At 40.7% G+C, this 26,020-nt stretch overlaps 1 protein-coding gene across 1 annotated transcript in view; it reads right to left on the bottom strand.

Moving 5' to 3' along the window:
• The window catches only part of SNRNP40 (small nuclear ribonucleoprotein U5 subunit 40), a 433,394-nt gene that overhangs the window by 297,269 nt on the left and 110,105 nt on the right, over positions 1-26,020 (bottom strand). Inside the window, exons 5-6 of the mRNA XM_044084651.1 lie at positions 15,614-15,736; positions 6,274-6,394 (exon numbers count right to left, since the gene is read on the bottom strand). Of these exons, the coding sequence (XP_043940586.1) occupies positions 6,274-6,394; positions 15,614-15,736 (244 nt within the window). The remainder of the gene's footprint in view (positions 1-6,273; positions 6,395-15,613; positions 15,737-26,020) is intronic.

Below are 26,020 nucleotides of genomic sequence, written 5' to 3'. Positions count from 1 at the left end.
ATCAGCGAAGTGGAAACAAGTGGTACTGACTAATAATGTGTTTATGTTTAACGAATGCACATAAATACAGAAAAATTGGGGAGCGATGGGCACCTCAATGGCAAATACATATGCCAATAATGTTGTTTCATGCTGGGAAGAGCAATTTGTTTATAGTGAACTGCATCCTTTTTATGACAAAATATTATTTTTTAAATGTTTTGTGGATGAAATATTTTTCCTGTAGGCAGGTAATGATGCTGAACTTGAAGTGTATATAGAATATTTAAACAGAACCACTAACATTTTGAAATTTACAGGTCAGTTTTCTGTGGATACCATCAATTATCTGGATGTTAGTCTAAATGTAGTGGAGGCATTAATACTTTGATACATGGAAAGGAGATACACTCCAATCGATATGTCCACAGAAATAGTATGCATGCCACACACCCTTTTAAAGTTGCAGTCAAAGGACAAATGTTAACAGCTAGTCAACTTAACATGGATGAAGCCAACTTTAAATTGGAACTGGACAGAATGACCACAGAATTTAAATGCTGTGGTATGATAACTCATTATTAAGATGTACAGCAGATGAAGTTATTATGGAAAGAAAAGACAAAGCGAAACCCTACTTTTCTAATAATACTAGCCATGTTACTTCTAGTCATAATTCTATTAAAAGTAATAACATACACTATGTTACGACATATAATCGTAGATTACAGGGCGTTAAGAACATTATTAGAAATAATTGGGGTATTCTTAAAACATGCCTGAGATAATTAGAATAGTTGGAGAGGCCTTTATGTTCTCATATCATATCTGTCCGGATTTAAAACAAAGATTATGCTATAAGGACTTTAAAACCAATAAAAAGTTAAACATAAGTACAAAACAGGGTACATTTCCATGTTATAGTTGCATATGCTGCAAAGATATAAACACATGTTATGAATTCATACATCCTAGCACTAAAAAGAAATATACTTTTAGGTGTTTTGCAACTTGTAATACTGCTGCCATTGTGTATATGGCATGCTGTAAGGTGTGTCAAGCATTTTACATAGGAAATGCACAAGAAGGTTGAAGGACAGAATTATTGAACACAAATCTGAAATACGTAGAGAGGTAGCAACTAATGCTTTGGGTAAGCATATGAGGGAGAAAGGAAGTACACACATTTAACTTTAGAGTGATTGACATCAGACAGAAGAAAAAAAGGGGGGGGGGTCTTAATAATGAGTTAGAGGTATGTGAATATTCATGGATCACACTTTTAGAAATGGATTGATTTCCAGGTTTAAATACAGCAGTAAGCATTAAACCTATTTTAAAACGAAGACAGTTAACTTTGAAATAACATCCTGTGTGGATGGGTCTTAGTGAAATGTTTTATTCATTTTATGGCTATACTGACATTCAGTAACACTTAACCTGTGTGTCTTTAAACTGAAGTGCTTAATATAACTGTGTCATGTGATTAGTTCTATGGCTTGAATTTACCATTTAAATGAAGGCATTTGATCTCTCTCTTTTTTTTTTTTTTTTACACACTGATGAAGGGTTGATCCCAAAACTTTTGTGATTTTTTTCCTGTTTGGAATAAATGCTGCATTTTACCCCAATGTTTCCAGGCTTTGGATTTTTTTTACTACTGTTTTTCATTTTGTATACTGCCTAGTTTACCTATGTGCTGTTCTTGTTTGTTTGGACTATTCTTACATCTCCCAACTCTCTGTCTCTACTCTCTTTACCCTATCCTTATCTCTTCTCACAAAGTCTCTAATACATTACACAGACTAACTGGTTGTTAAGACTATTGACCTTTCCTTCCTGGTGACAGATCAGATACTTCTTCCTCTCATTCTTCTCCTATCTCATCCTTACACTAACAATCCAAGCAGAAAAGATTTAGGATTTTTGTCTGGAAATGTTTGCATAGATATTTCTATACCCCAAGTAAACTCCAGAGAATTTTTCCTCAAGCAGACAGCAAATGTTGGAGGTGTGACGGGAAAGAAAGAGGTAATTGGGAACATATTTTCTAGAAGTACGGTGAACTGGTAGACTTTAAGGATTCCCTGCAGGATGCACTGTTGGAGATGCTGGGTGGGCTTGGTCTGATGAGGGAGATGGACTTTCTGAGCTATGATACAGAATCGGAATTGACTAGGCATGGTAAGGCCTTGATGTGTCTAATAATGGTGGCTGCCAAAAAAGCAATTACTGACATGGAAAACAAAATCTAAACCAACTACACTAGGAGTAGTGAATATAGTAACAGAGATAAAACAACTGGAATTGAGATCTTTAGAAAAGGGTAGGAGCAAACTATGTACGACAAAATGGGAATTGTGGGAACAATGCATAAAAGGGAGAAATGAGGTTTAAAAGGAGGAAGGACTTAAAATGAGCTATGTAATGTTTGACTGAAATAGATTGGGTAGATTATAAGTGATGTATAATGTTTGCAACTGGGAGTGTGTCAGTATGATTTGTGATGTAAAATGCTTGCAGCTAGGATTGTGTTGGTGTGGTTTGTTTTCACTTGTTTAAATGTATGATTGCCTATGTAGTAAGCGATGGTTTAATAAAGATGTTTCTTGTTTAAAAAAAAATAAAACAATGCAAGCTCTATCCTACCTTTCTCACTAAACCTGCTAACTATATAGTTAAATATCTTGTATATAACTACAACTTAATCAAAGATACAGAGTATACACTTTTCTCCATACTAAATCAATAATTTTCCTTTCCTTACAAGAAACAGTAAGATTTGAATTAACTAAGTGTTTAGCTGCAGAGGGAAGAAATAAAGCTACAGTTGCTGTTTCAGGTTTGGGAATAGTGTATAAAAACTTAAAAAGACTGAGGAATTGTTTTTGTTTTAAAATTTAATAAATACAATGAAGTTGAGCATTTTTATCCCTTACAAAAATAAGGACTTCATCAGAACAATACAAACATAATCATCACTTCATTATATACTACATTAATGAAGTGTTAGGGCATTCTTAAAGAGATAGTATGAAACTTTACATAATTATGTTGCTTGTAACCTAGTTAAGAGATAGTATTTTTTTTTTAGTTTTTAACACCTTGACTGAATTATCAAATATGACATAGGCAAATGTACTTTCATGTAAAAGAAACAACATATATTAACATGTTCCCAGTTACAAACATTATACATCACATATATTTATTTTCACAACTATCATCAATCCAAAATTACATGCATTGCTCTATTCCTGCCTTCTCTTAAACCTCACTTCCTATAAAACTTTATTCTGCAAGTACTGTTCTCATAATTTCCATTTTTTTTCTCATAATTTCCATTTTTTTTCTATGTAATTTGCTCCTACCCTTTTTTGCAAAGATCCCACTTCCAGTTCTTTTATCTCTTACAATATTAAGAACTTCAAAAGACAGAAGTACTTTATACATCCTATCTGCCTTTTTGGGGCAGCTGGCTGACTATCAGGAATAATACACACACACACAGACAGGCACACACACACAGACAGGCACACACAGACACGCACACAGACAGGCACACACACACACACGCACACAGACAGGCACACACACACACACACACACAGACAGGCACACACACACACACACAGAGACAGGCACACACACACACACACACAGAGACAGGCACACACACACACAGACAGAGACAGGCACACACACACACAGACACAGACAGGCACACACACACACACACACTCACACATGCACACAGACAGACACACACACAGACACATACAGACAGACACACAGACACACAGACACACACAGACAGACAGACAGAAACACACACACACACACACACACACACACACACACACACACACAGACACACACACACAGACACACACACACACACAGACACACACACACACACACACACACACACACAGACACACACACACACACACACACACACACACACACACACACAGACACACACACACACACACAGACACACACACACACACACAGACACACACACACACAGACACACACACACACACACACACACACACACACACACAAACACACACACAAACACACACACAAACACACACACAAACACACACACAAACACACACACACGCTAAAGCAGACAGAACAAGACGGATGGGTATAAGTTCTGGAAACTCCTGTAACAGTTCATAGTATTTTCTGAGGGACTGACAAACCTCACTGTTCTCCCACTGAAAACACTGGCACATTCTAGCAATAGTCTCAGAAAAAGAGAACCCCCCCCCCACAAGACAATCAGAAACTGAGCACTCCTCTGAGTCCGAATCATAAATCCAAGGAGAAAACCCCACATTTGCCCCTTCACCTTTCTGTTCAGATTCAGAATTATGAATCACTTCAGGAAGAGAGGTATCCCTCTTTCTTTTAACCAGCAACTACTTTACAAGAAGGAGCAACAGCCTGAATTAAACCCTGAACCAGAGCAGTAAACTACTCCTGTCTAAGGAAATTTGTGGAGAACTAGACATATGCTTAGTTTTTGTTTTCTTTCAGCAGGTAAAATAGGGCCAACAGTGTTACCAATGGCAGCAGCAGCTTCCCCAGGGATGGGTACAGGACTGTGACACAAAACGGAAGCCTTCCTGTTCTTTCTCCCAGTAATGACAAGAGTTGTTTTCCTTTGCCCACTGAGGGTATCCCAACAGGACATGGCCAACTCCCAGTCCACAGCAGTTGTAGGCACTACACCAAAGGCATCTGGGGTAAAAGATGAGTGAGGTGCAACTAATGGCTACAGCAGTCACCCACCTGGGGCTGAGGTAAATGCTAGCCTGCTAGGGTGGCAAATGCTTTTTACTTAACGGTTTCTTTTTCTTTTTGTAGCTGGAAGAGGTACTTACTGTGGGATCAGTAGTTTGGTCCATGGTCAAGTAAAATGGTGCATCTTTCCCAGGAAGACAAGCAGTAAATGCAGTAAAAAGTACAAGTCTTTAAAAGTCACTTTTTTCACAGAAAACAAATGGTGAAAAGTGCTATAAAACACTTTGCCAGCTACAGAAAAGTAAAATCAATGCAATTTATCCAAAGAAAAAATGTTTCTCATTTATACAACTTTTAAACTGAGAAAAGAAGACTGTGTTTGTCAAAAAGTATGATAAAATCCCATGACAGTCCTTTAAAACATAAAACTTCCAGCTTCAAAATAATGTTTCCAAAGAGGAAAATGATAAAACACAAATGATATTTAGAAAATGGAAGGTATTCAAGAAAGAACTGGTTATAAGGTCCAGTAGCAGGTACTGTCTAGTTGCTAGTATTAATGAATAAATGTACAATTATTGGTTTTATATAGTTACGAAGCCAGACAATGGAAAAATTAAACTCCTCACAAGTACTGCAGAATGGCCACATTGTTCTAAATCAATTACAAGTAACAATGCTTGGACAATGAACCATCAACAAGTTAGTGAGGTACTTTTTAATGAGATACTACTAAAAGAAAGTAAAGCAAGACATCCCTTCAGTAGAGTGACTAGAAACACAAGCTACCAAAACAGAATAGTTATCATTTAGCAATACTGCCAATAATAAGCATATCCAGAGTTTGCAAGGAGCAACAGACAAGGTACCCATCTTATTCCAGTGAAGGTAGGAAAAGTGCCATATTACTGAAAGTGGAATGCAATGTAAACATTTAAAACAGCTCACTTAAAGCAATAAAAGTATAGGTCAGGCAAACTGTACTAACATCTCAAAAAGACTTTGCTAGAACTTTAAGACACTGACAAGAATCTAGAAAACAACACTAAGTATCTCCTTATAAATATATGCTTGGTGCAAATCACCCAAAGTAAAACTCAGAAGACTCAAGATTATAAACAGCAGATATACCTTAACCATGTTCACCACTCAGGCAACCAGGGTTCATGCTTACCACTCACTGACAAAATATGAGCAATCACTACAATGCTCACGAGTGTCCGTTTTTAAGCTAATGGGCAGGCTGGGCAGAAGACCATACAATCAACCCACATGGTGTAGAAATAAGATTTTAAAAATAAAATAAAATGAGCACTCCTTGATTATGTTAACACCAGGATTCAAAAAAGAATATAATGCACCCCCCCCCCCAAAGTAATTTCTGTTCAACAAAAAATGTATTCCCCTAGGCTTCAAACACAGAATATACAGCATATAAGCATGTGCATGCATTTTATTAGGCAATTATAAGTAATTCTTAACATACTGGCATACAATTTATATAATCAGAAATTTGAATAATCTACAAGTTACCTGTGTTGTCCATAGCATTTGAAAGCAAATATGAGCCTTCTGAACTCAGACTCAAGCCTGTAACAGAATCAGCATGACCTCGCATAGTGTAGATTAGTTTATTCTGACGGAGATCCCATACCTACATAAAGATTTTTAACACAAAATATGAGAAAAGGCACATACTCAAATTCTATAAATAAATTAATGTAATTCAACTGCTGAAGTGCCTTCAATTACATCAGTTTAGATGCTGTAATAACATAAAACTAGTGGATTTAGAACATAAAAGTTACTTCTAAAGGGATTCCCTTAACTTCCATCCACAGTACTTCTCATGCTTTGGTCTGCCTACACCACCAGTTCAGTATGCAGTCATTTGTCTCTTGCAATGTGGAGGGTCTCAAAGGAAGATCATAACAGATGATGTTTAACTTGACAGTAGTACAAAATTCATGGTATTTAACTGTGACTAAGCTGCTTAAAAGTGTAAGAAAAACATTACACACACAAATTAAAAATGCTGCTTTAACTGTTTACTGCATTTCTTTCTCACTTAAGCTTTGCTTGTATGAAGCTTAGCAGAAAGTAATGACTAGTTTGCCAGCATAGAGGTACTGAGTAAAGTTACTACTATCTTGACTGGTGTGTGTTACTCATCTGTACACTTTTAAAGGCACTATGCTTTAATGATAAACCACTGTATTTATTTGGAAAATAATACAGAAACTCTAAATTTGGCATTTAAAAGCTGCCGTGCCAACATCCTTCACCCTGAATGGGAAACCATCAGTAATCACTATCTTCACTCCACAACTGGTCATCTGTCAGCAGGGCACTAGCTGAACCTGGTTCTTCACAGGCATAATCAGAGCAAAACCTCTACAACATGAAGTTGGCCATAAATGCTACTGCTTTAATAAACAAAAATTCTCCTGGTGTGATTTTAATGACTATGACAAAAATGAGGTATTTGGAGAGGTCATTATGGAAGAGTTAATAATACAGACCTTGAAAATTCTGTGCTAACAAGCAAATGCTGAGAAATAAAGTACAGTTTTGTACCTACCATAAATGTAGATGTTCGAGGATCCACATTGCTGCAGTCCTAACTATTGGGTAGTCCGCTGTCCAGTCGGCCCGAATACCAAAGTATATGGCTGACGTCGGTCAGGGCGCATTAGACTGACGCCAGTTGCGTAGGGTACTAATGCGCATGACCGACGCCATATCCTCAGTCTTTTCTTGCCCCAGATGTCAGAAGACCCTGAAAGATAAGGCCAAAACCAAAACTCCCAAAATACCTGCACCAAAAAATATATATACAATATATACACAATTAGCAGAATATAACCTCACCTACACAACCACCCCTAAACACAGAGGGGAAGGAGGGAGGGTGGACTGCAGCAATGTGGATCCTCGAACATCTACATTTATGGTAGGTACAAAACTGTACTATGTTCTTCATTCCACACTGCTGCAGTCCTAACTATTGGGTAGAATCCCAAAGCAGAGGTAAGGGAGGCTGGTAAATCATAAGGAAGCAGGAACTGACAACATGCCTTGCAAAATAGCTGTGGCAAAACCAGCCCTAGACTTAGAGTAGAGAGGAAGGTGATAATGCTTAGAGAAAGTATGCACTGAACTCCAAGTAGCTGCCTCCAAAATATCCTTAGTTGCCACCCCTTAGAAATGCTGTGGAAGTGGCAGTAGCCCTAGTGGAATGAGGCCTAATCCCAGCTGGAATCTCCTTGCCATGATGGGAATAACAAAATGTAATGCAACACCCAATCCACCTAGAAATAGTTTGTTTTGACACAGGCTTGCCCTTTGAACTCAAAGCAAAAGAAACAAACAACTGCTGAGACTGCCTAAAATCCTTAGTCCTGCTCAAATAATAACGCAATAGCCTGTGTACATCTAAAGTGTGCAAAATCTTTTCCCCTTTATTTTGGGGATCTGCATAAAAGGTAGGCAAATGAATAGTTTGGTTTAAAGCCACACTAGAAACCACCTTAGGCATAAAGGAAGGATTAGTACGTAAAGATACCCTATCCTTATGAAAAACCAAAAAAGGCTCCACTGCCATAAGGGCCTGTAACTCAGAAACCCTTCTTGCAGAAGTAATGGCCAACAAAAAAGCAGTCTTCCATGACAAGTATTTCAATTCAGCAGTAGCCGCAGGCTCAAAAGGTTGTAGAGTAAGTTTCTCCAACACAAAATTGAGATCCCAAGCAGGAGTAGGAGCTCTACGTGGGGGTCTTATATTCTTTGCCCCTCTAAGAAATTGCTTGAACAAAGGATGTGAAAACAATGGTGGGTCACAATCATAGTGAGCTGAAATTGCTGCAGCATGAATCTTAATGGAAGAGAAAGACAAACCTTTGTCCAATAACTCAGTAAGATATTGAAGAGCCACACTCAAATTAGGCTCTGAAATCTCCAAATTCTTTGCTGCAGTCCAAAATAAAAATCTCTTCCATTTTTCTGCGTACACTTTCCGTGTACTAGGTCTTCTGGCTTCCATAATCACATTTAAAACTTGTTGAGGAAGTTGAGACCTGCTGTCTTTCAAAACAGAATATGCCAGGCTGTTAGATGAAGAGTCTGAAGCTTGACATTGAGCAGATGACCGTCCCTCTGAGACAATAGGTGTGGAATCAAGGGTAAAGGCCATGGAGGCTTCCTTACCAGACTCCTCAGTAATGGGTACCAGTGCTGCCGAGGCCAATCTGGAGCTATTAAAATCATCCTTGGCTTGTCTTGTCTGACCTTTAGAAGCACCTTTGGAAGAAGAGGCAGAGGTGGAAAGGCATACACATGAAGATTTTTCCAACTGAAAGAAAGAGCATCCACTTTCCAAGCTGTGTGATGAAATCCTTCGTGCAAAACTTTGGCAGCTGGTGGTTTAGTGGAGAAGCGAACAGATCTATGTCTGGAGTTCCCCATGACACTGTCAATTTTTGAAATACATGAAGATCCAGTTTCCACTCGTGGGGATCCATGATTTGTCTGCTTAATACATCTACTAAGGAGTTCTGTGCTCCCGGCAGAAACCTTGCCTGAAGAGTGAGTTGCAGACTGAGCGCAGTCTCCCATAAAATCATTGCTTGGCTGCACAATGGGTAAGAATGTGTTCCCCTTGTTTGTTGATGTACCACATGACAGTTGTGTTGTCTGTTAGAATCAACACCTGCCCTGGAAGAAGTAACTCCTTGAAAGCAATTAATGCAAACTGAACTGCTAACATCTCTTTCATGTTGATATGTAGATGCTGTAGTCTGGCAGGCCACTTGTCTTGTATCCACTTTCCATTTAGATGAGCTCCCCAAGCAATATCGGAGGCATCTGTCGTTAGAATCTGACTTGCCTCTGGCCGGGTCACAGAGAGTCCCTTGTTTAGGTGACATTCCTGAGCCCACCACAAAAATTCCTTTTGAATGCAAGGTATTATTTGAATGACAGTGTCCAAATCCTGGCAGTGCTGTGTCCACAGATTTTGAGATACCATTGTAGCTTCCTCATATGCAGTTTGGCATTGGGAAGCACCAGAATACAAGATGCCATGAACCCTAAGGCTTGAAGGACTGTCCTTGCAGTCAGCCCGGACTGAAGAGATAGATGATGGAAGTAACTGGAAAGATTCTTTGTTTGTCCGGGGTTAAAAGGCCATCTGGGCTGCTGTATTCAGTCTCACACCCAGAAAGCACATGTCTTGAGAGGGTACTAGACTGGACTTTATTTCGTTCACAGAATACCCTAGGCATCTTAGCACTGCTATGACATATTCCAGATGCTGTAGAAGATCTTCTTTTTCTTGAGCCAGAATCAAGCAGTCGTCCAAGTAAGGATAGATTTGGATTCCTTTTAGCCTGAAGTAAGCTATCACTGGAGCCAGAACCTTTGTGAATACTCTGGGCAGTAGATAAGCCAAAGGGCAATGCAGAGAACTGATAATGAGAATTTCCAGCTCGCAGATACTTCCTGCAACTTAGTCTTATTGGCACATGAAGGTAAGCTTCCTTGAGATCTAAAGTTACCATCCAGTGATCTTTGCCCAGTAGAGGTAAAAGCTGTTGTAACGTCAACATTTTGAACTTGGGAATGTCCAGATAAGTGTTGAGGATAGATAAATCCAGAATTGGTCTCCACGTGTTCCCCTTCTTTGGTACTAGGAACAGGCGAGAATAAAATCCTAGGCCCCTTTCTGGCACAGGAACTGACTGAATGGCCCTATTTGGAGCAACAGAGAAATTTGCTTGTGAGCCTCTGTTCTTTGAAGAGGAGGAATGTCTGGCATGCCTTTGAAAGGAGGCAAGGTATGGAAATAAAACCTGTAACCGTGGTGAATAATATCCAGAACCCATCTGTCTTGGGTAATTAAATCCCAATTTTCTTTGAAAAGAGACAGCCTTCCTCCCAAGGGTGCTGCCAGGCAAGAACGTACTGGCAGCTGAAAAGGCAGGTCATTGGGTCTGCTTACGAAAGGACTGACCCCTGCCTTCACCAGAAGTCTGAGCAGGGGAACTCCCTGTCCTAGGCCTAAAGAACTCTGAGCTCTGCCCCTACCACGTCTAGACCTACCCCTAGACTGGGAATCATAAGCAGGATAAGTCCATCCCTTAGTAGGCCAATTTCTACTAAACTTCGGAGGCTGCACCTGCAAAAAATCTTTAACAGTTTGCATAGACTTAGCCTTGTCCTCCATTTTCTTCAAAACTGCTTCCACAGGCGAACCAAACAACACATCAGACTGTAAAGGAGCATCCAAAATCCTTGTCTTAACATGCTCAGCTAAATTCTGATCTCTCAGCCAGGCGTGCCTACGAAGAACAGAACCAGTGGCAGCCACCCTGGAGGAGGCCTGCACAGCATCAAAACCACACTGCAAGGAATGTTTACCCACCTGTTCAGACACATGAACTAAATCCTGCAACTCTTTACACTCAATACCTTCAGCCAGAGCATCCACCTTAGATTTCAACTGTGAAAGAAGATAATTCTGATATTTTAACATGTGAAACTGACAATTCAACGCTTACATGGCTAAAGTGGAAGAAGTATACACTTTCTTTCCCCATCTATCCAAAGCCCTTGCCTCTTTATCAGGAGGGACAGGATTTTTAACAACTGAGGCCTTCACACCTTTAGGCCCCTGAGAGACAGTTTCTGGGCCTGCCCTAGGACTCTTAAAAGATACTTATGAGCTTCAGGCACCCTATAATACCTATCCGGTTTAACTGGGGCAGGAGGCAAAGAATCAGGATTCAGGAAGCCTCTGCAAACACATCTTCCACCACATTCAAAACAGGAGGTATAGCTAAAGGCCTATGCTGGGGTAAAAACAAGAATTCCCTAAGCCTTTTCCTGGAATCAGAGAAATCTTGACCTTCCCATTGAAAATGCTCCCTCATGGAATGCAGAGTCTCTGAAAATGAAAAATCCTCAGGAGGAGAAGCAGAAGGAGTAGAATCATCCACATCAGAATCAGAATAAGGAGGGTACTCCTGCAAGTCTTCAGCCGAAGACTCAAGCCTCCGAGCATTGCTCAAAACTCTCAAACTCAGGTTCCACCCTAGGCCTCTTATCAGGAGGGCATAGAACCCTAATCATAGTAATCAAATCCTCTGCCATTTTAAGCATATGTTTCTTAGGCAAAGATCCTGAAGCACTAGGAGAAACCCCACAGAAGCTGAACTTGGCCTGCCCCTCAAAGAAGCCTTGGAAACTGAAGGGGAGGCTCTAACCACCTTAGGAAGAGAGGGAAGAACAGTCACCTGAGAAGCCCCCTCAGCCTGGCCTACCTCCTGAGAGGATACATCCTGTAACAGTAAAGTCTCTCCCTGAGACTCCAAAGAGACACCTGGCAAAACCTCCGGCTCCACTGAGCCTTCCAAAGAACCGACGTCTGGGACTGTCGGTTCCTCCACCCTAGGCTTTGCTGCTTTATCTTTGCGTTTTTTAGCCGGCGTCGGAGCATCCGACGGCATTGTATAATTACAACGCTTCCCAAACACTAACCTGGCACAGTCTAACCTTCTCTTAATAGTGCGTTTGTTAAATCTAGCACAAGAGCGGCATCCAACAACGTCGTGCTCAGGCCCTAAACAAGGTATACACAAAGTATGGTAATCCCTATGAGGTATCTGTTTCCCACAAGAAATACAGTTATTCACTTTTTCTGACATCCGGTTAAATACTGAGGCAAGAAAAACCAAAATATTCCAACGGGTACTTAGCCAACTTTGATTCGGTCTGAAACTCTGACTTCAGAAACTTTCAGAACGCCAACCTGCACTCGCAAAATTGCTTCTGCATCGGACCATGCGGCAAAAAAGACTGAGGATATGACGTCGGTCATGCGCATTAGTACCCTGACGCGTCAGTCTAATGCGCCCTGACCGACGTCAGCCATATACTTTGGTATTCGGGCCGACTGGACAGCGGACTACCCAATAGTTAGGACTGCAGCAATGTGGAATGAAGAACATCTGGGAATGTTAATTAAGCTGAACTCTGCAAAGATAACAAAATAATACAGAAACTCTTAACTTTGACATTTAAAAGCAACTATAGCTGATAGTTTACTTAATTCAGCCTTCAGTTAATATTTAAAACAGCTGCCCTGCCTCACACAGCTCAGTTAATTCAGGCATCGGTAGTAATATCTGAATGCAATGCAGTACTTTTCACAACTTTTTTAATGCAAGTCTCAAGCAAAGTGTTGCTGCTACACCATACAAACCATGTAATTTTGTCAGAATTAGGATTTAAAAAGATGTGTTAAATACAGCATTTAAAAAGCAACAGAAGGGTTATAACAACATTATTCACTGCAGGATGCATTACAAATGAAAAATATGGTTTCCAAACATTAAGCAAGAGTACCACATCTGAACATTATTATTTTTTAAAATGAAAAAAATTTATTGAATTATCTCTTATGACACAGGCAATCATACATTTACATAAATGAAACTAGGCCATGCTAACATTTTCAGTTGCAAACATTATGCATCACATATAATCTTCTCTATAGTCATTGTCAATCAAACATTACATACTTCATTCAATTCCTACCTTCCCTTAAACCTTATTCCTCCTCCTCCAAAACATTATTCTGAATGTATTGTTCCCACAACTGTGATCCTGCTTTGAGTTACTTTATCCTGTTACTTTATTCACTACTTCGACTATGGTTGGTTTAGACATTGATTTCTGTTTTATAGTAATTGCTTTTTTGGCAGCTGTCAGAATTAAACTCAGCAAGGCCTTACTATCTCTAAGCAATTGCAATTATGTATCACAGCTCAAAAAAATTTCCATACTTATACTAATTTGCTCACCCAGTATTTCTGACAGAGTAGTCTGCAGGGAATTTTTAAAGTCTGCCAACTCAATATACTCCCAAAAATATGTTCCAAATTACCTTTCTTCCCTATCACACCTACAACATTTCAATCTACTCAAGGAAAATTTCTTTGGAGTCTGCTGGGGGTATTAAAATACCTATGCAAACACTTTCAAGAAAAAATCCTAATCTTTGGGAGCCATACATATATCCTCCCATTGTTTCTTTGTGAATTGAATATCCAATTTCCCTTCCCAATTCTTTCTAACCTCTTCTAACTGATTCCTATATATATCATGCAATATTTCATGTTCCCTATTAATACCCACTATTTAACAGCAGGTTCTTTTCTACACTGAACTAAAAACTCTATCTGTGCTTGTCTTTCACTTATCACATTAAGTTGCTAATTAGGCTGCAAATGCAGTCAGTACTGATGAGAAAACAAGAAATGCAGAAAGTAAACAATTTTGCTCCAAGTGGATGTGATGCAGCAAATGGTCACTAAGGTAAAGAGATGTGAAGAAGTTTTTAAAGTGTTAATAAACAAGTAATTAAACTAAGTGATAATCCAAGTACATAATCCTTTAGCTGGTCCTAGAAAAGTTAAAGCTACCATCCCTATATGGATGAAATTAGGTTAAAAATCCAAGATCTAAATTGTTCAACTGCAAGGAAGGGAGGCAAGTGGAAGAGGATGGGAGGATATAAAGTGGTTTTACCAACAAACTACACAGATTCATATTTATCAGAGGTACAAGACAGAAGTATAGATGGCAAAAGAGACAGTGAGTCTAAAAAGTAGAAGCACCCTCAATTAATTTATCACATCTGTTGCATCAGCATGTTAAAGTAAAAAGGTTAAGGGAGGTTTCAGTCATGTATACAAACTACATCCCACTAATAAGTGTAGACTCTGACTACATGTGACTAAAACAAAACGATGATTGAATGGCCAGGACCCCAAGTCCATCACCAGAAAGAAGCAACTCAGTAGTACTTTGTACCACAAAACGACTGTCTTAAGATTTAGTGGTGACTAATGAACAGGTTACACAAGCAGTTAGCTGCCAAGTAAAAATGACAGCAGTAGAAGGGTAAGGATACCTGTAAATTACACAGTAACTAGAGGTAGGCAGTAGGGAGGAAAGAGAAAAGACTGTTGAGAAAGACCTGTACAGACAGGAGCTGGGAGTGATGGTGTTTGGAAAGAATGCATCCAGATGGATTTTGGGGAAACTAACTGGAGGTAGGGAGTGCAGGTATTAGGGAGAAAAAGAGAATTGAAGCCAAGGTTAGGGTTAATGACGAAAGCAGGACAGTGTGGGTGAAGACAGATGAAAGGAAGTGATGGCACAAAAGTTAGTCTACAAAGTGAGTTCAGGTCTCTCAGAAGTGTTGGCAGGGAGAGGGGACAGCTTGGGCTTCCAATATCAATCAACTCCTTGAACTGCACCAGCTGGGCAACCAAGAAACCTCTAAGCCACTATACTCACAGATGTTATACTACTCACTTATATATTGCTTAAAGACAGCAGAAAGGGACTACAAGAATGAGAAAGCAACACACAGATATTGAGATCATCTACCTCAAGCAGTACAGCAGATCACACACTGACCTGATGTACATACAGAACACTAATACAGAACACTATCAGTGACTGATACAACTGCTGCCTAATTACCAGGTTAAGCAATGCATCTTAAATGCAACCACCAATGCTACTACTGAATCACACACACTGACAGACAAACAAATTCTATTAAAATATGTACACTTAAGCCTTTTTCCAATTGGATGCAGTGGTTCATCATTAAAGTATAGTTCCTTTAAAAGTGTACAGATGAGTAAACACTCCTTTCATCTCATTCAACATAGTAGCTTTACTCAATAGCAAAAAGGCTTCTGATTGTCTCAAACTATAGAATTTTAAGATCACTACCAAAACATTAATGTCTTTCTTCCACAAAAACAAGAATGGTTCCTAAAAATAGCAACACACTTACCTTTATGTCGTTATCTATGCCGCCAGAAATAATCTGATCACTGGTATCATTAAACGTCACTGCCAGCACCTGATATGTATTTTGAAAGGTGTGTATAGATGCTTTTTTCCTTATGTCCCAGAGCTAATGGAAGAAGAAAATAACTTTCAGTAAATCTTAAAGGAAATAAGCTTAAGCACCTTAAAATGAATACACAAAAATTTCTTTAAAGAACACTTTGTCTTATTCAGTTTCAAACCACTAAGTAAACTATCCAGAGACTACTATTCAGTACAACCAAGACATGTAGATGTTTCATTTGCAATGTACTGTTAAGCACTGAGCTCCATGTACGCTACACCATACTGCACCAGCCTTTATTCTGTCTGTGGCCAACTACTGCTAACTGCCCTTACTTTACTCCAAGTTGCTCCATTGCTCCCTCTAGTTAGACTGACACATACTGGACCCCCTTACAATAACACTGATTACATAGCCAACTGTTAAACTCAGCTATCTTGTCTTGGTACCTAGGCATCATTCTTAGTGTCATTTTAACTTTCCTCACTACTGACTGCTACACAAGCCTTAGTTATTTCATATCTTCTTGCAGTCTGCCTCCTGGACTGGATTACCTACATATTTAGCATTAAACATTTGCTTGTCTACGTAAGTGAACCCACAATCCAACCAGCTCCACATTAGGCTTTTCATTACAAGCTGAGGAGCATGTGGTTTGGTTCATTCCCACAACCTAGGTATGTGTCAAACTTTACTTCTCTAAACTTATCATCAGAACAAATGCAAAAATAAATCACCCTCTCAGTTTACATCTATACCCTCACTTAACATAACTGTTATTGTTATCACTTTCTAAACAAATTATCTCACTCCACTTTCCCCACATTTATATTTTCTCTTTCCCCGAGTTGCTCAAACCCCCACCCAGTCTTTCTGTACTTCTACCAACTTACCTCAGCTCCAACCTGCAGTGGCTGATAATTTTTCAGCTGGACTCTTCTGCCCTGTTGCTCTATCCCGCTCCGTTCGACCTGCGGGCTCACTCTACTCCCCTACCCCAAATTTCCAGCCTTCCCCAGTGCTCCTACATTTATTTGCCATCCCATAGTCCCTCCCACTTACATCACCCAATCCCCTCACAAGATCACTCCACCCACTTTCCCCACAACTACCTCCCCCACCACCAACCTTATCCTTAAAACTATCCTCCTTCCCACCCACCTGCCTTACCTAACTACATCTAACCTACAAATTTCTATTTCACCTCCAGTCAAAGTCACATTCTATGATGCCTTCCATTCCTACTACTATCCCTTCTCCTGCTCTACTCCTACTCCTCATCCTTCTTCCTCTATACCACTCCACCTCTTATACCAACTTTCACCTAAACCCTGCATATCTACCTCCACCACCACACCCTACAAATCATTACCACAATATCACTGCCTCTTTAACTCCATTCCACTACTCCTTTCTATTAAAATTAAAACTCTTCCTCTTCCCTAATAAATACTACAAACCTAAACCCTCCCCCTTCCATCCTTTCCCTAACAAACTAAAACCCAACAAACTTACTCACCTTCTCTCTTTCCTCAGCCTAGCAGGCGATATTCATCCTAACCCTGGACCTAACATGCCCCAAACAAATTAACTTCAACAAACCAAATTGTAAAGACCTCAAATTTCTCACCATCAACGTCCAAAGCTTAACCAATAAAATCACCCTCTTTCATGCTTGTCTAAACCATAATTCACCTGATATTGTACCTATCTCTGAAACTTGGTTAAAACCACACATAACTGACACTGAACCCCCCCCCCCCCGGTTTTCAATCCCTCCAATCTGACCGCACAAACAAAAGAGGTGGTGGTGTAGCTCTAATCTATGCTAATCACTTATCCATCACTCCCTTCCCAAATCCTATCCCTTCCTTTCATAACGCTGAACTAGTAATCGGCATTTTAAAACTAAATGACCATAGAAATATCTGCATTACCTCCCTTTACATTCCACTTGGCAACAACACCAATACCCTGGAAGACATCCTCTCCTGGTCCTCCTCAAATATTAAACATGAAACTTACATTATGGGAGACGTAAATATTAACTGGCAAAAAATGTGACCAAAATCCCATCTTATCTATCAATCTTTTCAACTTCACACGACTTATTAACTCTACTACTAGGCCCATCAAAACCAACCTCGCAGGCTCCATCCTAGACTGGATCCTGGTGTCTCATCAAAACAAAACCACAACATCTGGTGTTATTCCAAACCCTCTAGGAGACCTCCCTGCCTTCGCTCATAGAACAACACCCTCTTCCTCCTTCTCCCATAAACTCTTACATACTTGCAACTTAACCAACTTTAACCCCTCCACCTTCTCTGATTCCCTCAAAATCACTAACTGGAACCCACTAAAAACCCTACCCCTAGACGAAGCCATTAATTTCTTCAACTCTAAATTCCTTACTGTCCTAAACTCCTTAGCTCCAATCCGTACTAAAAGAGTCAAAGCCAAGACTGCCTCTTGGCTTACTAAAGAAACCAAAAAAATTATGCGACAAAGAGATAAACCCTGGAAAATCTCCATCATAAACAACCTGAACACTTACTTAAATACAAACAGTTACGAAACCTAGCCAAAAAACATGTCGTAAGAGATAAAAAGTCTCACTACACTACAACCATTTACAAATAAATCATGCAAAAAAACCCAAACAGTTCTGGAACTCTATTAACTCTCTTCTAAAGCCTGGCACAACAAAGAACCCTTGCCCTGATACCAGCAACTCTGACCAAGAAATTGCCAATCTATTCAACTCCTTCTTTACCTCTTCTATTGCTGAACTAACCAAAACCTTCCCCAACAAAATCCCCCTACCTCCCTTCCCAAGTCTCCACATCCTCTCCTCCCTCTTCCCCTATCTTTGAACTCAAACCCGTAACCACCCACTTTATAAAAAACTTCTCTCAAAACTCAAACCTTGCACCAATGCACCTGACAACATCCCCTCCTCCTCCTTAAAAATTGCCTCCGACAGTATTGCTCTCCCTATTAGCATCGTGATAAATAGATCTCTTTTTGAGTCGTATGTACCCAAACTATGGCGCTCTGCTTTCAATCTCCCACTCCACAAAGGTGGCAAGAATTGTAATTTCTCCAACTTCCGCCCCATAGCCATCCTCTCTCCTATCTCAAAAATTCTTGAAAAATGCATCCACCTGCAGCTCATGCCATTCCTAACCGAACACCAGCTACTCTCTCTTGCACCCAACATGGTTTCCGCCCTGGGCATAACACTAACACAGCCCTTCTCTCCTTCTTACACTGTCAACTCAGCTCGAGACTCTGGTAACTTAGTTTCATCTATTCTCTTAGATCTATCTAAAGCTTTTGATACCATCTCCCACTCCCATCTACTAAACCATCTATCTAACCTCAACATCTCCCCAGAAATTCTATCCTGGTTTTCTAGCTATCTTTCTGACGGGTCCTAAGCAGTGAAATGGGGCCAAGCCTCCTCCACCTTCCTTCCTACACCCACAGGAGTTCCCCAAGGCTCTATACTTGGCCCTCTCCTATTTAACATCTTCATAAATGATTTCCACAAAGCTATTCCCAATACCAATATTGTCCAATATGCAGACGACTCTACTTTGATCTGTTCTGCTTCCAGCTTTAGAGAACTCCAATCTCTAACTCAAACCGCTTTCACAACCACAGAAAATTGGATGCACGAAAATCACCTCTCACTTAACACTAACAAAACTAAGATTCTTCTTTTCACCCACTCAAAATCCAACACCACCGAAAAAAATCAATTTCAAATTTCTTGCCTTAACAACTCCAACATTAACACCATTCCCTCCGCTAAACTCCTAGGTGTCACAATCGCTGAACACTTAAAATTCAATACCCATATCCAACTTAACATCAAAAAAACCCATATAAAACTCGGCCTGCTATACAGAAATAATCAATTCCTCTCCCCCTCTACTCGTCATACCTTAGCCACTACATATCTCCTCCCATCTCTTCTATATGGTGCCCCTCTGCTTACAAATCTATCTTCTACCCTAACCTCTAAACTGGAAGTATGCTACAATAAAATTTCAAAATTTGCCTCCAAGGCAAAGTCCCTCTCTCATTACTGCACATCACTACAAACTCTAAAGTGGCTTGAACTCCCAAAATCAACTAGACTACTTCCAAATTGTCTCTGCCCACAAGTTAATGTTTCAACCCACCCTCTGCCCCGCACTATCCAATATTCTTCAACCCACTTCCCCCCCCCTTTTAGCAAAAACCTTATTTCCATCCACAAACTCAAACGCCCAGCAGGTCAACTTTTACTCTCCTTTTCCTTTGCTAAAATCCTCTGTCCTGAGGACCTGTGACAACCTACACTCCTTCAAAACTCAACTCCTCTCCTACCGAAAATGTAACTGCACACTTCACTCTATACCCCCCAAACTCCCCTCTTCCTTCTCTCCTGGCTAACCTTCACTACCTTCTTATTTCTCTCTTGGTCACACTCTGCCAAGGTAACGAACAACTACTGCTAACCCTATACAATTTTCCCATCATCCTCCTAGACTCTTTCCTTAACTTCAAATGTTACTGAATTACTGATTTGAAGGAATTTGCGGGAGGTAGTCTACCAACTTGAATGCCTACCTCCTACGATTTAAATAATTCAACATTTTGTATATAAATCATTTTTTCTCTCTTTGAATTCTATTTGTACTTCTAAAAATGTGATCTAAAGATGTAGGTTGACACAATGTTCTTTTGTATGTAACTCATTTTTAGCTTTGAATTTTATTTGTATGTCTAATTATTATGTCTTGTAACATTGTATTGTGGAGCTTTTCTCCCCAGGCCTCCACTGAAAATGGGCTCTTTGGCTCAGTGGACCTCCCCAATTACCAAACTGGAATAAATAAATAAATGCTAGGACATCTCTGTTACAGTTATATGGGTTATTGGCACAAGCATCTCTCTCTTTTTTTTGATAACTTGGCCTTCAGGTCTCACTTCATTCCTCTCTGTGGTACTAAGCATGCATTTTTGTCGCAAACACCTGATCATATTTCAGACAGTCAATCACAGACTTTTTCTCTGCCCATACCTCTAAACTGTGCCATCCAGTCCAACCAGATTTCTTTATCTACCCATTATTGCTGCCACCTTTCATTCTGTACCCTCAAATATTCACGACATGATAAACAAAAGTTATGCGCTCACCATAACAATGCATCTGTGTTATCCATTTTGATTATTCCTCAACTGATGACATACAGAAAGGCTGGAGCTCAAAGCAGGGGGGAACAGGCAAGTTCCCAGAAAGACATCCATTAGGCCTTACTAAGATAGAGGGAAGGGGGGTTGGAAGGTGGGGAGTTGAGGAAGAATGAAAAGGGACAGCACAGATGCATCATCATGGTGAGTACATATCTTCTGAATCTGATGCTGTCATTTGTATTCATTTCGCAGTTGATGAAGAGAGTCCCCAGCTAGATGAACCTTGAATGGTCCTCATGAAAGGATATTCCAGAGTACAGCAGAACCAAATGCTCCCCTATTTCTAGGCAGTATGTCTAACTTGTAATGAGCAATAAAAATATGAGCAATGGACCAAGTGGCAGCTGCACAAATTGAATCTATGGAAGCTCTTTGATCAGAAGGCCGATGAAGTAGCTACCGATCTCGCAGAATGTGCTTTGGGGGGCTTGGGTAACTGATTTCTTTACAGACAAGGGATATATACTCAGTTAATTTGACTAGAGTCATTTTAGAAACTGCTTTATCCAATTTGTTTTTGGAAAACGACACAATTGATCAGACTTTCTGAGATCCCATATTCTCTGTAAACAAAACCTTATCTGCCTATGCACATCCAGAAGATGCAGCATATATTCACCTTTGTTTGAGAAATTACAGAAGAACACAGTTAAATTAATGACTCAATTTAATTTGGATTTGGAAGCTACCTTAAGTAGAAAGGAAGTGTTTGCGCGTAAAGACACACTGTCTTTATGAAAGACCACGTATGAAGGTCTTGCAGAAAGGGTTTGGAGTTCAGATTCTCATCTAGCAGAGGTAACAGTGACCAAAAAGATTGTTTTCTAGGATAAAAACTTAAGGTCAATCTTAGTGGAAGGATCAAAGGGAGGTTGGGTAAGAGCCTGAAAGAGAAAAGTCAAATACGAAGGAGAGATAGGATCTTAACTGGGGGCCTAAGTAAAAAAGGTACTTCTAAGGAAGGCCTTGGATAATCTCAAGGAAGCCAGGGAAAAGTGATCCTCTCCTGAACGAAAATCTGAATTGGCCGTTAGTTGAACTTTGACAGTAGAGTAGTTCACCCTGTTCTTAAAAATGGAGGCAAAAAAAAAAAAAAAAAAAAATTAAGGACTGCTGAGCCTGGGGCGGAATAAGAATCCATATCTCTCTGAAGGGCTCAGATTGAAAATCTTTTCCATTTACATTTGTACATTTTCCTAGTGGAAAGCTTATAAGAGGACAGGAGAATATGTTGAAACTTTGAAAGAAAGCCCGGGCCTAGCCATCAATGGAACTGAAGAAACCATGCCACTAACTTGAAGCTGTTGATATCTGGATGTTGCATCTCAGTCAGGTGAAATAGAAGGTCTGGATGTGAATCCAGTATCCAAGGAGAATAAACGAGATGAGGCCAGAAGAAGGCACACTAAACAGTGTGCAATGAGGATGATTCTGCTCTTAAACTGGGATGCTTTCTGTAGATTTTTTGGGATTAATGGTAATGGAGGATAACAGTTTGGAGACCAGAGGGCCAATCATGAACCAGAGCATCTCTCAGTGACTCTGCCAGTGGAGGGACCAGGGCAAGGGACCAAGGCAAAGGACCTGCTGCAATTGTTGTGGAGGACAGAAGCAAAAAGACTGCAGCAAAGTTGACCCCATTGGCTAAAAATCTCACCGCCACGGTTTGATTGGGAGACCACTCGTGAGGCATTAAAATGGACATGCTTAGTTTGTCTGTGAGCATGCTGGCTTTCTCCTGTATGCGTATTGCCAAAAGAAAATGACCAGATGAGATTGCCCATTGCCACACTCACTACTTCTCGACATAATGGGTAAGATCTGGTCACCATGTTGTCCATATGTACCACAATCATCCCCGAAAGTAGAACATCTTGAAATGCCTGCATCAGTAGTAGGACAGCTCTCATCTCCAGGATATTAAAGTGAAGATTGGCCCCATCTAGGGACCACGCACCTTAGACTGTCCTTCCCAAGAAATGCCATCCCACCCAATTTGGGAGTTATCCATGTTGACTGCAGCTACTGGTTGAGGGAGAACAAAGGGATGACCTTGAGAGACTTCTGAATACATCCCCCAAACACAGGTCCACCAAAGAAAGTATTTCTTGCAAACTTTAGAAATCTTGACTGTGTCTCAGAGGATGCAAAAGTATAGACCATTGTATTGACAGAGCCCACTGAAGGACATGCAATGACATATGGCTAAATAGGACAAGAGATACTGCGACTGCCATCAATCCTAACGCTTGGAGGATTTGCTGCCAGATGGGAAAGAGAGATCATCTTCATGACCCAAGACTTTCGAGTGTGAACTCTTCTTACTGGAAGCAAAGCTTTCTGGTTTGTCATGTCTATATGAGGACCTATGAATTCCAGGGCCTGTGTAAGAGAAAGCTGTGATTTGGTGTAGCTGACTGTGATGCTCAAAAACTGACATAACTGGAGCAAGGAATCTCTCACTCAAATCAATACATGCCTGGATGGGGTGGTCAGAAGCAAGTCATCTAAAAATGGAAACATACAGAATCCCAACAGTCTCAAGTGAGCTGCTACCACTGCCATGCATTTCATGAACATCCTAGGGGCTGTGGCAAGACCAAAGGGCAGTGCTCTGAACTGATAATGGCTGGCTCATAGCCGAAGTGCAGGTTATCCTCTTGAGTGCCTGTTTATTTTAATATGATACTATACATCTTGAGGATCTATCAAGCACATCCAGTCATCCTTTTGCAGAAGAGGTAAAATGGACTGAACCATGACCATTCAGAACTTTTCAGTATTTTATGTATTGGTTGAGTCTACTGAGATCAAGAATTCTTTTCAAGTCCCCTGTCTTTTTTGTCAATAAAAAGAATCTCAAATCCTTGTTGGTCTGGAACTATTTTCTGGATGACGTTTTTCCAGCAGCTTTTCTATTTTCAAGGCTGCAACATCCCTCTGATTGGGTGGACATAAGGGATCTTTTTCATCTTTGTTGGTAGAATTTGAAAAAAATTGTATAAAACAGCCTCTGGATATGATTTTCTGCATCCAAGTGTCTTGTGTAATGGATGGCCAGGCTTCTGGGTGCAGGGATAAGTGCCTATGACTGTCTCCACAGTGCAGCAACTGGGTACTCCTTCAGGAGTGCTGATAAAGTCTATCAGAGAAGGTATCTCTGAAGCCTTGGTTCTGCGTGCCACCTCTGCCATGAGGGCAGCACCTTCCATTAGAGTTACCCCATCTGCCTGGGAGGAACTATCTCCTCATGACTCCCAAAAACGCCCTTGAGACTTGCGGAACTACAGCTTTTTACTACCTCGCTGATTCCTGGAGAAAGATCTCTACGGAACAGATAAACAAATTCCAATGGCAGACAAAGTCTTTCCATCTTGTTTACTTCTGCAGAGTGTTTCTTTAACTTTAGGGCCAAACAAAGACAATATATCAAAGGAAGCACTAATGAATGAAGACTTTAAGAGTTCCTCAAAAATCACACAAGCACATCCAGGCATACCTCCCGACAATTATGCTTGAACCCACCGCCCTAGAGGTACCTTCAAGCAGCATGAGAGATTAACCTCATGGACGCACTGGACATGGACAGTAGGGTGGCCATTTGTGAAGAAGCTTTCTTCTGGTCCTCCACATAGCTGGATCTTGAATCCCCTTGTAGGCTGGTGAAAGGTGTTAAATAATTCAGCGACTGAAGGTCAACTGTCACTGTGGCACACATGTGCTTGCCAAACCTGTCCAATGCTTTCGACTCTCTATCAGAGGGGGGGACAGACAAGCTCTGTCATGCAAGCTCTCTCTTGGTGGCTGCTCCCACCACCATGGCATCTATAGGGACTCTTTTGCTCCAGTGGGACCTACCTTTTGGAGGAGCTGTAAACTTGTCAGGGTTTTGCAGGGATAGGTTCAGTTTTATCAGGTTCCTTCCTTGCTCAGCGTGAGATAATGTCAATTAACTCATCAGCCGGATGGATCACCCAAGATGTAGCCAGACCACCCATGAAAGCCTCAAGAAAAACTGACTCCGGTTAGAAAGGGGTATCAGAAGACCACTCATCTCTCTGTTTAAGGAGTTCTAGTATCTCCAAAGGAGATATCATCAGGTGGAAATCTGGGGAGCCTTCTCCTTCATCGAAGTCAGTGTCTTCGGTGACAGATTCCTGCAGGGTATCTAGGTGCCTCCTTTCACATGTTCTCTTCTTGGGGAACTCATCAGTGAGATGGTCTGGTGAGGTATCAGAAGAAGGTGGGGAGTCCTTTACAAGGACTGGCTGAATGTTGGCAACAGGGTGGCTGTCCCAGTGGAATAGGCATGATAGGGTCAGTGCAGGGAAGACAGGATCCGAAGAGGGCAAAGGATTCGAAAAGGGCAAAGATGTCTTTTCTCGGGGTAATGAGAAGGTCCTCTCCACAACCTCAATCCTGGACCCAGGAGAAATAGCAGCCAAGTGCATAGGTGCCATGGCCCCCAATATTAACCTCTGTAACCCAAAGGAACCCTGCCTTGAGGAGGGAGTCAGAGCCGAACTCCAAATCACCAAAAGGCATGGATGGCTTTAACAGCCTCGGAGTCGATGCCAACTCCCCAGAGCTGGTGCAGACACTTCGATTCAAAGAATTCTCCTGCTCCAAAGAAGTTGGAAATGGAAGATCAGGGGAACTATTAGGATTGAAACAACAAGCGTTTTTTTAGATCCAGTGAGGATATCTTGGAGGATCTCAGATCCAAGGGCTACGAAATCACTGGTCAAACCGGAGAAAGGAGACATGACATGATGTTACAATGAGGGCAAGCTCCTGGGACCAATGGAAGATGGAACTGGAATAACCTCCCATCTGAATCTGAGCCCTGAGGAACTTCCTCATCATCCTATCCATTTCTGCTTCTGACAAGCTCATGGAAGTCCTAAGGGATGAAGTGGTAGATGGTGCCCCGGAAGACCTCTTAGGTGGCTCCTATAGAAAGGGTGAATGCAGCCAAACAGAAACTGGATCCCTGGTGAAAATAGGGGAATCATTCTGAGAAGACCTGGGTTTTGATGTAGTCAGATTCAAAAAAGGTTAAAAGGTGTTGGATTCAAAGTTTTTGACACTTTATCC

The sequence above is a fragment of the Protopterus annectens genome, chromosome 1.part1 (genome assembly GCF_019279795.1).
Source record: "Protopterus annectens isolate FY-2018-M chromosome 1.part1, PAN1.0, whole genome shotgun sequence".
Lineage (NCBI taxonomy): Eukaryota > Metazoa > Chordata > Ceratodontiformes > Protopteridae > Protopterus > Protopterus annectens.
This window is presented reverse-complemented; position numbering and strand designations above follow the sequence as displayed.